Source organism: Perissodus microlepis, chromosome 5 (assembly GCF_051167445.1).
Source record: "Perissodus microlepis isolate ML-2025 ecotype Zambia chromosome 5, ASM5116744v1, whole genome shotgun sequence".
Classification (NCBI taxonomy): domain Eukaryota; kingdom Metazoa; phylum Chordata; class Actinopteri; order Cichliformes; family Cichlidae; genus Perissodus; species Perissodus microlepis.
Genome location: NC_140465.1, coordinates 22,543,717 through 22,559,197, shown reverse-complemented (window position 1 = coordinate 22,559,197; position 15,481 = coordinate 22,543,717). Strand labels below are relative to the sequence as shown.

The 15,481-nt window shown below is 37.6% G+C and overlaps 1 protein-coding gene across 1 annotated transcript; it reads left to right on the top strand.

Moving 5' to 3' along the window:
* The first annotated feature begins 56 nt into the window (after positions 1-56).
* Positions 57-15,218, top strand: LOC146387318 (caM kinase-like vesicle-associated protein). Its single transcript, XM_084928844.1, has 11 exons — positions 57-315; positions 8,029-8,165; positions 8,887-9,018; positions 10,224-10,298; positions 10,435-10,573; positions 10,725-10,845; positions 10,952-11,027; positions 11,158-11,294; positions 12,488-12,566; positions 12,677-12,764; positions 13,812-15,218. The coding sequence occupies exons 2-11, from the start codon at positions 8,071-8,073 to the stop codon at positions 14,091-14,093; spliced, it is 1,224 nt and encodes a 407-aa protein (XP_084784970.1). The 5' UTR covers positions 57-315; positions 8,029-8,070; the 3' UTR covers positions 14,094-15,218.
* The last annotated feature ends 263 nt before the right edge of the window (positions 15,219-15,481 follow it).

The window sequence follows — 15,481 nt, the reverse complement described above, 5'->3', positions numbered from 1 at the left end:
ATATTTTTCTTTCAAAACATAATTGATGCAGTGGTGCACGTATATAGTGCTCCAAACACTGCTACACAGTGGGTCGCACTCGCGCGCACACACGCTTCCCCTCCTTTCTGCATCATAGTCCGCGGTTACCATCAAACGTTCACGTAATACTCCCGTGAATACGCTGACTTGTTGGAAACGCTCGAGTATCTTATATCTCTGTGATAGCACGCTGGGACATCAGTGGATGCATCCAAAGAAAAGTGAAGCCGCAGTCAAATACTCGAATATTACGCAAAGACTTGGATTACCGAGTACCAGTTGACTTCGTTGAAGGTAAGTGAGTACAGTTTGCGTAATTTGGATTAGTGTCATAAAACTGCAAAACACTGAAAAAAAAAACGATAAGTGAAATTGTTGAGGGATGTTCTCCGAGGTTTATTTACCGTCTTTGATACCAAAACACAACACAGCGGAGATGTTTTGAAAACTTTTGGAGGAATTAAACATTTTGGTAGGAATAGCAGACATTCTCACGTGATTTCAGAAAACAGCAGGATCGGTGACATCGGACGAACCAGTGCTAAGCGCATTTTTTTGAGCTATGCATAAACTGTTAAACCTGCATGAGCTATTGGGCTGTCAGTGTATTCCTATAGGAAGACTAATAACGGTGAAATCGGTTTTGCTGCCGATGGCAAGTTTGCCTATGCTCCTCATTATCATAACTTAATTCAAAATCTAAAAATTTGAAGCGGTAGTTCATAGACTTGCTCAAACTGCGCTCCAGATTTACATAAGGCGTCTTCTCCCCGCACTCAGACTGCAGTACTTCTTCAGTTCACATTTTAACAGTCTCGCGGTGTCCATGCCTCCTTGTCATTATTTGTCATCTTTTCACAGCCAGCGAGCTTACAATCCCCACTTACTTTGGCCACCACTTCTTACACCCCAGAAGGAGGGAGAGTGCTTTGACGTTTTGAACACTTTCCCAGAAGAAGCACAACAGTCCAAGTGACGGTCTCCTAGAATAAACCATTTAAAAAAAAGAAAGCCATAAGGGTGCCCTTGTATACCTGTAGTGGCTCTTGAAAGGATTGCAGTGACGTGTCATTTTAGTCATTATGGATTTGGATCAATTATACAGCATTACAGGAGTGGGAATTTGTAATTAGCGCACAGAAGTTTGGGAAACCTGGTGCAGAAAACAAGAGACTTGATACAATGATACAGTGATACAATGATAAGAGATGCTGTGTTTAAATGCAGAATTTGGAAATGCATATTAGAATATGCATGTGTGAATATCCAGTATTTACATATATTTACAAACAGAGATGTAGACACACCACACTCTGCTTTGGTGGTTCTTCTTTCCAAGAAACAGTAAAAGATTCATCACTGAGAAGAGTGTGGAAAGGGCTTACCTGAAGAGAGCTGTGGTTTTCAGTTCATGTAGCAAGCTATACACTGAATTTAATATTTCTATGCAGTGGTGCATTCCAGTAGGTTAAAGTAGCTGTCTGATAACTGGGTCATACACCGCTCTGGTTTAGTGTCAGAGTATTGTGGTGAAGAAGCTTCAGTATCTTTCTCGATTAATTACCTCGGTTAATATTTTTGAAGTTTTGTTCTGTAAACTCTTTTAATAGAGTTTCGGTCACATGACGTGGCAGTGGTTTTGGGGAGTAATGCCAGTGAGAGCACAGAGAGCTGTTCTGTACAGACAGTGCCACAATGCATACTGTAGCTCTTGGAAACCATGGCAACAAAACAACATCAGAAGAAAGTGGTAAGATGAGCCAGTGATGCTTCAGAAAAGAGTTGAATGGTACGCGTCAATGCATTGCACAAGCAAGCACAAAAAAAGGACTGATTCATACTCAACAATTTTCTCCACCTCACTGGACCTGCCGTTCGAGGAGGGGTGGGGTTGGGTGGGGGGGGACAAAAAAAACACTTTTCTTTCGCCTGTGTTCATTTCTGCCTTAATGTGTCGGAAAATGAAAAATGTAAATGTGTGCTTTGCATTCACAGCTAGCAAGAGGGACATTTTAATCATAAATGAAGCATTACAAGCTATAAAATTTGGCTCAGATATTATCACTGCCATCTGCCCCCTGTCACCAAGCAGTTTCCTTTGAAGAGCCTCAGCTGTGGCCAAATCCACAGCTCTGGCCTGCTGCCACTGTCTCACATGGCTTTGACAAACAATCCAATTCCAAAATAGCAGCAAGAAACATTTATTTAAAAATAAATATATAAATAAATAAGGAATAAATAAGGACGCTTGTAGTCATGTCTGTAAAATGTCACGGGCAAACCTAACAACAAAAGCACAGTAAAAGAAAAAAAAAAATGTTCTCCAGACCCCCCCACCCAAAAAAAAAAAAGGTTTATGTTCTTCCAAACTGCCTTCAGAGGTTGTCAGTTGTTACCTCCTACACAAACACACCCATTACATTGTGAAGTATGCGTACTAGTGGTCTACTAGAACATAAAACAAGTAAACAAGGCAACGACAGTAAATAGTATCCGTAAAATGAACGTCTGCTTTGGGGAAAATCGGTACACATCATCCAATTTCCATCACAGTTGTTCAACATGACTCAGCATATCAATTATGCTGCTTAGAAGACCAAAAGAGACAAAGCTTTATTACAGTGAAACAACATGCAGTTATAAGATGGATTATAAATACAATGTGACTGCAGGAACATTGAACATGTAATGTCTTAGTTTTTTAGGGTTTATTAGATAATAGTTTATTTAATAAAGCAAAATGAGTGAAGCATAACACATAAAAACACATGAAATTACTTCATGTACATATTCATGATGCCAATTCATTAAATTACAAAAAAAAAAAAAAAACAATTGCAAGCTGAAATCAGTAAATTCATGAAATCTAATTTTTATTTCAGATGTTTTTAAAATTAAAATTTATAAACTTCTGGCACTGTGTTGAACTCAGTATTTTAACAAATAAAATAAAATATACAAATCTTTTCCACCCAGCTCCACAGTCATATGCAGATGATGGTTATTATTTTTAGCCATATTTAAACTTAACACGTTCATGCCATTCAGCCACTACAGCCTAGGTGAGACTGCTTAAAAACACTGATTATTTTAAAATTCTGATACATTGCTGTCATTTTTAACTGCTAGAATATAATGCATAATGCAAATTTTCTCAAACTCACATCAGCATGAACAGAACAAAAACGCAGACATGCCTCATCCCTCAAAGATTTTATTTTGAATCATAATAGTCCCCTAAGGTTAGGTAGTGTTGTGCAACTGCTGGAACGCAGTGTGAAAAAGTGCCATCCATCCTCATTAATCTTATTCTTCAAAATTAGACCGGTGGTAGGCAGCTGAGATGTGCCCTAGGATGATGTTTACAGACAAAGGCTTATATTTTAGTACCCTTTGTGGCAGGACCATGTCCAGTTGGTAATGTGTTCCAGATGTATGTAATTTATTTTCCTTAATAAAGGGTCAGTGGGAGCATTATGCGACTGCAGCTCTATGACTCAGTGTACTCACAGTTTCATTTTTGTAACATACATACATTTCATCCCACTGTCATTATCAATAAAACAACTGCAACTCCAGCTAGTGAATAACAACAACAAAGTCAATGAAAAGGACAGAGACCTAAACACAAATTGCTTCTTGGTTTCTTGTCAGATATTATACATCACATTCAAGTTCAGGGGGATCATTTTTTCTTTTTCTTTATACATTTTTGACCTTTTTGTTCACTTTTGTTTAAATCCCATTTCAGCATAGAAATGGGAGTTTTTTTGTGTTTGGTTTTTAATGTTGCAAAACCTCTGTGAAAAAAAAAAAAAAGGTGTCTATTCAAACCCCACGCATCACGACTGTCAGCTTTGTAGGCTGTATATTAAAGTTGTTATTACTGAAAACAAAATAACCCGAACTACTACTTTATGCTACCAATCAGCAGCTGGACAGTGACATCATTTTTTTAAATTTATTAATTTGTTTTCTAATCACACCGCTCTGCCTTTGTCATTATTCACCAAGGGTGTCACTAGTTACATTTTTCTTTTTTTAAGTTGAGCTCAGCGACTTAATTTGAGACATAATTTACATCCCCATTACTGAAGAGCACTTCATTCAGCTCTTTCAAAAAGCATAGATAAAAGACCCCTGACTCAGCAATAGTCAAGTGTCTTCTGTCTTTTTTTTTCTGTCTTCTGCTGAAGAACTGCTTCTTATCTCAAAGATTGCTTTGAAAGGGGAAACACATGTGCACACAAAATTCTGCCCAACTTGCCATATTTCTGTTTATTGTTTGCTGAGCCGTCCTGTGACTCAAGCTTATGAGAACAGGTGTAGGGATCTGTGATTCATTGTGAGGTCTGATAATTGTATTAACTGGTCTGACATCCGCCTTACCTTATAATTCTGCTTGGCATTCATGATATCGTCTGTCTTTCTGCGGTAGCTATTGGCTGTGTGGTGAGAAACAGAGGCCATGAGATAAAATGCTTGCTTCTTAAAACTCTGGTCAGACCTTACTAAATATGCTTGTGGCCTAGTTTTTGTTCAAGCCCTTTTATAAGTGAGGGTAAATAAGATGATGAATTCTGGTTGAATAAACACAAACAATGAAAGCAAAATGTGTGCGTTTGTGTCCTCACATACGTAGTATGTTTTCTTCCATTGGTCTAAATGAGCCTTACAGGACTGGTGTATGTATAATGAAAAGAATTTATTCTGATACCCAGACAACAGAGTTGTATCAATCTGAGTGAGAGAAAATGCTAATGGTGAGTCTGGGTATTATTCTTGTCAGATTGATGCAGAGGATGTGATTTAGCTTGGGCATGTCTTTCAAACGCTCCCCATACTCTAGAAGTGAAAGCTCGCCCCTTTAGGACAGAGGAGAGCCACGCTGTTGTGTTCTGCATTTTCACCAGGCAAATGGTAAACTGAAGTATGGAATTGTTTAGGCTAGAGCTCTGCAGGAGGAGATGGATCATGTGCTTTTAGTTTGCAGCACTCTCGGTCTTTCACTCACCCCCCAGGAAACATCTTCTGCTTGTGCACACTGAAGAAAAAACACAACCTTGAGTAAAGTCTGGGATGGACTTAAATAACAAAAAAGTAATGGCTGAAAAGAAGAGACTTGATCCCTTTGGCTACTCCAAGTTGACCCCCACCTTCACTTTAGCGTGCTCAAAATAAAAGTGGCCTGTTTGTAGTCAAAGAGTGGGTGGATTACTTTTTACCACATAAGTAACAGTGACTTAGAAATGCTGGTAACTTGCATAATGTGTCCGCATTCCTATTCACACACAATTACATAGTTCTTAAATTAATAATAGTTGTACTGTAACTACCTACTGCATTGCTTACCCTAGTACTAATGATATGAACCTCATGCATCAAAGATTTTACAGTACATACAGGTAGAGATAGAAGATGTGTAAAAAATGTAATAAAGGTCATCTGCTGAAGTCTAATAAAGGATGCTGCATTTTAGAATTGTTATCAATTTGTTTACTGAAAGAGCACTTTGCAAACACAAAATCCAAGCGATAAAGAAGTTGGAAACTGTGTCTTTCCACGAAACCACTAAATAGCCTTATGGTGACATATTAACCTGACTTGTGTCATTTCTTAGATTGCTTAAAAAGAAGCTAAAATTTGGAATATCGCTAGAAAAGATAAGGAGTTCAGATACTGCAGCATCACTATCTCACATAGATGTCTTTGGAGAGTCTCCTTGAGAACATTTGGTCACCTATACCATCCCAGTGTCTTCGACTCGAGGGTGCTATCTTGATTCACAATTACTCTTAAGCAATACATTGTTAAAAAGTGCACTGAAAGAACATCTTCTTAAAATATGTTACACCTTGCTGTACTACAGATATTACTGGATGCAGCAGCCGGGAGAAATCTTTATCTCTGGTCTTGACTGAGGCTATCACTCAACACCTCAGTCAGAATTTTTGTACTCCCACTCTTCTGCACTGGCTGCTACTTCCATTGTAAGGCCTGCCAAAAAAATAGTCTGTTATCCACACACAGATCCTATGTCATCAGTAATTTTAGCTGGCAGTTGTGGGCTTGTTCAGCCGCATCAGCTCAGGTTATCAGAATTTAAAGTTATGTGTAATTTCAAAGCAAAGTTTGAGCTCTAACCTAGAATTGAAACCAGAAGCCCAGCTGGTAAACACTTTGACCACCAACTGCTTGCACTGATCTCACAAGACAGAAAGTCTCTAAGCAAAGTAGATAACTAATTCAAAGCAAAGGCGAAACACAAAATGCCATTGCTCTGAGAACACGTTATAGCAAATGATCCAGTGTTAGATCACTCTGTGTCCATAAAAGTGCTCCAATTTTCATGATGAAAAAAAAGCAGCGGGGTTATGTAGCCAGGCTGTGAAATTGGCATAGAAACCTGTTAGAGGAATTCATGTGGGTGAATTTAATTTATTGGGCTTTTTGTGGCATACAGTTGGAAATGTCATCCTGCATGCAGTCATTTATCCTACAGTTAAGGATTTATGTTGTTATGTATTTGTAAGCTCTGTTATTTTGGTCATTAGAAAGACCAGTGCGCTCAAAGTGTTTTGTATTTATGAAAGCTGTAGGTTATTTATGATGTATGATTGATATATTTAGTAAAAGTTTTTTCCCATATACTAAAAATTCTCATATTTATGTTGTTTATCTTACAACATATCGAGATTTGTGTTATAGAAAATTAATTGGTGGTTCAGAACCTGGGATTTCTGCAGAACTGAGTTAAATAAAACCTGCATGAAAATACACTGGTAACCTGTCCAGGCTGTACCCAGGATTTCAGCTTTTCACTCTTTCGTCCTGTAACATCTCTGATGGGCTCCAGCCAGTCAATTGCCACCCATGCATGGATGGATGGATCACATACATGATGTGTGTGGAAGCTGTTGTTCACGGAACATGGAGAACTAATACACATTGTTGGAACCTGTCAGTGTTTTGACTCATACCATAAAATTACTGTATAAATCACAGACTATATTATTAGAGTCTAAATTGTTTTACATTACTCTGTTGGTGTCCTTGGGAAGATTGACCAAAAAAGATAAGCATTTAATAAATTATCCTATGTGATTTCACATTTTCCAGCATTATAATATTTGTCTGACACACAGTTACGTATTTGAACGAAGGCACTGAACTTCTTTTTGGGAAACCATGTGGCTTACACTGCATGTTATTCATTAGTTTTGTGATCATAAACTACCACTTACTTTGTTGTAGTACAGTACTTGGACAATAATATTATTCTCTAATAGATTTTCTCATATATTTTCTTAATTCTTATAATTGAATTCTTCCTACTGGTTGACAGTGAACATGTACGGGTTTATATGTTAATATTGTGGTGTTTTCTCTTGTTATTTCAAAGCCAACAGGGCAACAGCTTTTCCCAATTTTAAGCATTTTAGCATATACAAAAGCAGAAAAAATGTCAGCTGTTGCACAAGGTCAGATCCACCTGAATATTCTTTACTGCAGAAAACAGACAAATGAAAGCCGCTGCTCCTGCAGTACAGGGCTGACTCACTGCAGGATGGAAAGAAGCACGCTTGCCGGTCTCACTGAGTTCCCCGAAGAAGATTACTGAAATTTTTAATTTTTATGTTGTGTTGCTCTTGTGGTAATTTGAAATAATTTGCTCCCACAAGCTCAATTATGCCTGCCTAGTCTCAGATGTACAACCAAAAAGATTCCAGAGAAAGAGTTTTGCTTCCTGCAAATGTGTGCACTGATTTACTGCATTTACTCATTTAATGCTAAACGCATCACTGAGAAACCATTCCCCCCATTTCTTTTAGTGTCATTAATGAAACAGTTTATTTCTTTCTCAAGTCATTTTTAGCACAGCTTTTAAAACTCGTGTGCAATAATGTTGTTTACAGTATTTAGCAAATACTATGTACTATGCCGATATCTTTCAAAACAAAGCTATACTCATATGTTGTCTCTTCACTTATTACCCATCGTTGGCAGGTTGTGTTGGCAAGATATTCCCCGGCTAGGGCACGAGCTGCCATGCCATTTGGCTGTTTGACACTCGGGGAGAAGAAGGATTACAACAGTCCCTCAGAGGTGACCGACAAGTATGACCTCGGACAAATTGTTAAATCGTGAGTAAATTTTTCCATATCTGAATGCTGACAAGTGTGTACAGAGTAGGGATGGACCGATCCGATATCACGTATCGGTATCGCTCCGATACTGATGTAAATTACTGGATCGGATATCGGAGAGAAATAAAAAATGTAATCTGATCCATTAAATATCACAAAAGCACCTCACAAAACTTGCGACATGGCATAACTCAGCTCATAACACGTCGGAGCAGTATGCCTCACGTGATAGAGCGGCTGTGGCGTGCGAGACCTGTCGGTGGTCTGATTGAGCATTTGGAGCCTCGCTACCTGCTGCCAAACCGGCATTTCATCTCCAAGAAAGTTATCCCAGAGAGAAGTAAAGCAAGTGTGTAAGTTCATCTCTGAATGTTTGTAAAGCATTCCCACGTTAAGCTTAACAACCGATATATGGAGCGACTGCCTCTTCTCTCTCCCTCCCTCTCCTGTTGCTACTTCAATCATGAAACTGATCAATGATCAGCTGATCGACTTTTCTGTCGCGAGTCCATCTCTCTTGTTTGTTTTTGGCCCACAAACAGTTTTATTCATTAAAAAAATACACTATATCGGATTCATATCGGTATCGGCAGATATCCAAATTTATTATATCGGTATCGGACATAAAAAAGTGGTATCATGCCATCTCTAGTACAGACTTCTGAGGAATTTGACTCATAACATGATATATGTTTGCTTTTTTTCCATATTGACACAGAGAGGAGTTTTGTGAGATATTCCGGGCGAAGGACCGGAACACCTTAAAGATGTACACATGCAAAAAGTTCCACAAAAAGGATGGAAGGAAAGTCAGGAAAGCTGCCAAGAATGAGATTAAGATCTTGAAGATGTAAGTAAAGTATGGCGCTTTCAGAGCTTTAGGGGTGTGGAAGCCACCTGGCAGTGAAGCAAAGCTGATGTGAAATGACCATTTATCTCTGAGTTCAGCCAAAAATACCAAAAAGGGGGCATTGTGGTGAAAAAGCCACAATATTCAAGTTTGGTATATTGCAAAAGTGACAAACGGAGTAAAGTCAAGTAAAGTCAGATTGCAAGTTTCATACATATTTGTTTTTGCTTAAAGGATAAGTCCGGTGATGTTCAAAATTTACTTACCATCTACCAAGCTGAGAAGTAAATTCCTTAATTTATCCTTTTAATATATATTTATTTTGCAGCCAAATTATGACTTATGCCTTTTTAACATATTGAAAATCTGCTAAAAAAGAAGAAAAAGAGAGATCGGTGAGCATAACTATTGCAGTAGATGGCATGGCATTACCATAAACATGGGTTTATCCCACATGGACTGCTTTTGTAAATGTTTATTAGAGCACAAGATGTGCAGCTTAAATCTAGTGTTTACTGATGAGTAAAAAAACAAAACTACTGCTCATCACTTTAAAAAAAATAAAATAAAAGTAGTGTGTTAGCTGTGCTTTAAGATGAGGTCTTCATTAGTGACAAATGGGTATCGGACCTGACAAAATTAGAACCAAAAACATTTTTGGTTAGGATTTTTTCATTGGGTCTCCCACCATTCTTATCCTGTAAAACGTTATTTTTAAAAGCCTGAGATTCTATGACACGTAACATTCGGTGGGCCTATTGTGATGTCTAAGGACTCAATTGTCACATTTGCATGAAAAATAATACATAATAAAGGTCAACACCACCAGCAACTGACAAGAAATTATAATAACAATCAGCATACTTGGTCCCAAATCAGTTTAATAAGGAATTCATTAGATGTTGATTATTTATGAACCCAGAACTGACATATTATTGTGGTGATTTGTCATTGCTTGACTAAGGCCTGCACTGTTTTAGTTGGTGTTCTAGAAATTCACCCTCTGATGAGCTAGACCGTGGTGATGCCATGCTGGCAGTTTTTGACGTAATGGAAAAAACTGCCTGTTGCAGTTACACAGCTTTACCTTGTTTTATGCTCTTGTTTTACAGAGTACCACTGAGATTTTGTTATCCTTTCTGACTCACTTATTTCCCATGTAACCTCACCTACGTCACTGCATCTTTCTCCTGTTCCCTTCAAAGGGTAAAACATCATAACATCCTTCAGCTGGTTGACGCCTTCGAAACAAAGAAAGAGTACTTTATTTTCCTGGAGCTGTGAGTAGTTTTGGGGCATTTGTTGTTCACTGTACCTCTTCAACTCTCACAAAAGAAACGATTTATTGAATCTGTGAAATGTTTTGGAGTATTATCAAAAAGTGACGTACTAAATCTAGGTTTCCTGTTTTGCCAGCGCTACAGGCAGAGAGGTCTTTGACTGGATCTTAGATCAAGGCTACTACTCAGAGAGGGACACCAGCAATGTTATGAGGCAGGTGTTGGAAGCTGTAGCTTACCTGCACTCTCTGAAAATCGTCCACAGAAACCTTAAGGTACTGCACTGCTGACACCTAGTGAAAAACAACAGCATGTCATCACTGGCCAAATAAATTACTGTATGCAGGGACCACCTTGTAATAATGTTGCATTCATTAAGATCATATGCTTTCTATGAAACAAACAAACTTTAATTTTCTTAACCAGCTGGAGAACTTGGTCTACTTTAATCGCTTGAAGCACTCCAAAATTGTTATCAGCGACTTCCAGTTGGCAAAAATGGAAAATGGACTCATTAAAGATCCATGTGGGACTCCTGAATATCTTGGTGAGTAAAATCAGTTCACATCAATAAAATTCATCTTGTACTGCTTTAGTTTTTAACTATAAAGTGCAAACCTGCCAAAATACTTAAAACCTGTTTTTGCTGCTAGCCCCTGAAGTGGTGGCGAGACAGAGATATGGAAGACCTGTGGACTGCTGGGCCATAGGTGTGATCATGTATATACTGTAAGTGACTCATAATGTGCTTAGAGTATCTTGTATTACTCTAAGCACATTATATAAGTTTTGTTTTGTTTTCTTAAGTTAGAGTTTTGTGGAAGAAAGTCTTATTCTTTTATTTTTTCCACCTCATTAGTTTGTCTGGGAACCCTCCTTTTTATGATGATGCTGAAGAAGATGACTCTGATAATCGTGATAAGAATCTTTTCCTAAAGATTTTGTCAGGGGATTATGAATTTGATTCCCCATACTGGGATGATATTTCAGACTCTGGTAAGAGACACTCAAAGTATTTGACTGTACAACCTTGTTTATAAAATTTAAAAAAAAAAGTTGAGATGCTGTGTAAAATGTAGAAAAAAAAACAGAATGCAAACCAAAAACCAAACAAAAAATCCTGTATGTTCTCACTTGGGGATCAGGACCATTATTTACCTCAGCCTCAGACAGCAGCAGGCATATATACTCACTACAGACTTCATTAGGTATACTGACTCTACAGCACATGCAAAAATGCAAAAGTCTATATGGCAGCAAGTCAATGCAGTTAGACATGTAGACATGGTCAAGATGACTTGCTGAAATTCAAAATGAGCATGAGAAGGGGGGGGGGGGGGGAGAAGAGAGAGTTATATAAGTGACAACTTTGAATGTGGCAATAGTTGTTTGTGCCCAGATACGCTGGTCTGAGATTCACATAAAAAATGTGTTTGACAAAACTGCTGCAACTGCATGATGCTATCATGTTAGTATGAACCAAAATCTCTGATGATTGTTTCCAGCACCTTGTTGAGTCTATGCCATGAAGTCTATGCCATTAAGGCAGATCTGAATTCAAATGGGGGTCCAGTCCAGTACTGGCAACATGTATCTAACAAATTGACTGTATTTGAAGGAAGCTTCTATTAGCGGCAGCCTTTTGTGCTTTTAGAGCAAGTGGTAATTTCCCTGAATCAGGATGAAGCATTAGTATAGTATATTAGTATATTAGTGTATATTAGTGTATTAGTTCACTGTTCAAAAACCAGCATCATAGTATATGAGTCAGGTAGTGATTTGGTATGAGCAGCAGTATATGCAAACCATAGCTCAGCACTGTCTAAATATTTTTGAACATACTGCCATAAAGATGTTAGACAATGGACAGAATCCAGCAGTGTGACTCTGTACTAAAAGAGTCAGTAGCAATCACATGACTCGAGTCAGACTAGTTTACTACAGCTGTCTCAAACTGCTACATCTGGTTGGTCTCTCTAAAACACATCCTGAGTTGAGATGTTCAGGTCATCTGCACTCAAGGGATATGCAACCCATATGAATTCACACAGCTCCTGATCTTTTTTGGAAACAAGGTTGCATGTATGTGTGTCTGCAATAGGCAGATTGCAAATGATGTGTCCAAGGTATAAATATTTTTTTTTTATTATTTCTTGTTTGTTTGTTTATTTTATTTGTATTTTTTACAGCCAAAAGCTTAGTGGCATCTTTAATGGAAGTGGACCAAGATCAGCGATTGACGGCACAAGAAGCCATAGCCCATGAATGGTAAAGAACCGAAATCAAATGTAAACAGTACCATAAATACAAGTTAAATTATGAAGTTGTTGAATAGATTGGCACTGGAGGAAAATCTCTCTTTTGTTACTTATTTTCAGGATTTCTGGCAATGCTGCCTCAGATAAGAATATCAAGGATGGCGTTTGTGCACAAATTGAAAAGAACTTTGCCAAAGCCAAGTGGAAGGTAGTCCTTCATATGAAGTATACATCATTAAATTAATGCTGTAATGTAATTACATAATTAATGTAATGTTTAGTTTATTACATACATTAAATGCATACGTTATATTCAGTTGTGGCCCAGGATCCAACTAGCAGGCTATATCTAGTTGTATAAATTGTCTAAAACATATTTCTTTATCCATAAAATGACTCTTATTTGACTCTGTTTCTTAGAATAGACACACTTCGATGGTACCTGCTTGCTTTCGAACTGTTGGTTGTAGCATTTAAATAATGCTCAGTTGGTACCAAGGGGCCCAAAGTGCCAAGAAAATTACCGCAGACTGTTAAACCACCAACGGCAACCTGAATTGTTGACACAAGGAAGAATGCTTTAATGTTGTTTACACAAAATTATGAACCTACAATCAAACAGGCAACTTTTTCCTCATCTTCTATTGTCCAATGTTGATAAGCCTTGTGAAAAATGTAGCCTCGGTTTCCTGTTTTTAGCTGAGTGGCGTGGCACATGGTGTGGTCTTCAACTGCTCTGTAGCCCATGTCGTTCAAGTTTTGATGTGCATTCAAGACTTGAGTTACTGATTCCCAGTGTTGCTCAGTGGATCAGAATCAGAATGACATTTATTCCAAAGTTTGTATACAAATTAGGGATATTTTTTGGTGTCGTGGTACAAAAAAAAGGGTTCGACAAATAGAATACAATATAGATTATATGTTTTATATGATTTATATTACATGATTATATCTTATATCTTATATTGTATTATAAATACACACAATATAAATATATATAAAGTACCTACAGATATTAGAATACATCTTGTATGTAGGTAGAGCACAATGCACAAAAGGATATTACCTACATGTCTAAATACATGAAGATACTGTCATGTGATTGATTTTTGCATTAATGAGTAGTTAAACAGTTGTGCCTAATGAAGTGGCTAGTGAAGTTGCCAATGATGAGCACAAGTGAAAAGATGGACTAATGCATTTCCTTGTATGTAATCATCTTATATGAACTAAATTTTGTTTTCGTTACTCACAGAAAGCTGTTAGAGTGACTACTCTCATGAAGAGACTTCGAGCATCTGAGCAGGGCGATTCTGGGGCCACGGGGGCTCCAGCTGACCCCAACGCACCAAGCGGTGCTCCTGCTCCTCCAGCAGGTGGCAGCGACGGCGTTGCTGCCAACATGAAAGGTGGTTGCAGTGAAAAGGCTCCGGAAACACAGACTGCACTCTCCCTGCTCAGTGCAGCCAGACAGGAAGAGCAGGCAAGGTGCAATGGTGATGTTCCTCAAATGTTGCCACAGAGAAAAGGAGACTAGGCCTCAGTCAAACACGTAAGGAGGAGCAACAATCACATGTGCAGTACAGCCAATAAATCTGGCATCATGATATTGTGTCTTTGCCGTCTAAGTTTACCCCCAGTTTGCAGAATTAATCCACAACAACTCACTTTCATCCTTTTGCATTATGTAATGACTAGTCTTTTCAATAGTGTTCGCCACTCTCCCTTGTTTTGCTGCAAAGTAGGTCTTCTGTTGTGTTTGTTTTCCTTGAGAACTATAAAAAACTCACAGCGTAGTTTAGTGAAATTAACTCAACTTTATTCATCATGCCACTGTATATAGATATATTTGTCTTTGTTTTGGCAAATTGCTACTTTAGCTTCAGAACTTAAAATCCTGAGTTTATATCTTGTGGCCTAAAATTATGAGTTGGTAATTTAACGATACTAAGGTTTATTTCAAACTAAATATATAGAGTTGTATTTAAAAGTCTCTCCAAAATAGACAGCAACACACCATCTCACAGGTAATTGAATATAAAACTAAAAGTCCAAATAATTATTTTTAATTCTTAAAGATTTCAAACTTGTACAATATGAGTGGTATTCAAATATTTTATAAGACTGTGTAAAAATACAGTGGATTCAATTTGACACCATGACTACTGCCGCGCAACTTTTGACAACTTAGAATTTTAAGGCAGCAAGAAAGCATATGTTTTAAGTTAAAGTGCCTTAATATTTGTTGCAGTCATATACGAATATGTTTCAAGAGGAACAACTTGATTACATATGCTTACTAAGTTCATTGAAATGTTTTAGCTGTTTTATTTGCGCCTCCGTTTAGAGTCTTTAGCCGCTGTATTGATAATTGTGTTCCGTCCTCTTTGACACTTCATTTAAAACACTGAAAACTAGATGTAGAGCATTCTGTGTGGAGTGATGTTTTAGTTGTTATTGTGTTGTAACTCGTAGCTAGTAAAACTCAGAGTTTATGGCAGAGTCCATATTCTGTACGACTATGTATATTTGAATTGTATGTGCATACATGTGTATTTTTTTTAATTGTGTGTATTTGGCAACCTTTAGCTGAGCTAACAAGTTGCTACAATGCTTGTGAATGAATAAAATGAGCAATACTCCTGTTGCTGAAACAAGCTGACATTCTTCTGAAGTTGCCCTTCACTTATATGATACAGTATTTGATATTTGATTGTGTTGTTATGTTTTGCTTTGTTTCTCAATTAGTATAAGAATCCATGCCTTTTGCCCAATGTCAGACCAGATCAGCAATTCCAGTAATATTATACCAAGAAAGTGTATTTAATTAAAAACTGTGATAATTGCTAACACAGAAAACAAACAATAGATGCAACATATGCAAACACATGCATGTTCATAAAATGTCCCAGCCAATATTTATAT

Bases quoted from the DNA above. Each gene is read 5' to 3' on its own strand.
- LOC146387318 (XM_084928844.1), top strand. From the start codon at position 8,071: ATGCCATTTGGCTGTTTGACACTCGGGGAGAAGAAGGATTACAACAGT. The intron at 10,299-10,434 runs GTGAGTAGTTTT...CTGTTTTGCCAG, and splicing joins TACTTTATTTTCCTGGAGCT to CGCTACAGGCAGAGAGGTCT. The intron at 12,765-13,811 runs GTAGTCCTTCAT...CGTTACTCACAG, and splicing joins TTGCCAAAGCCAAGTGGAAG to AAAGCTGTTAGAGTGACTAC.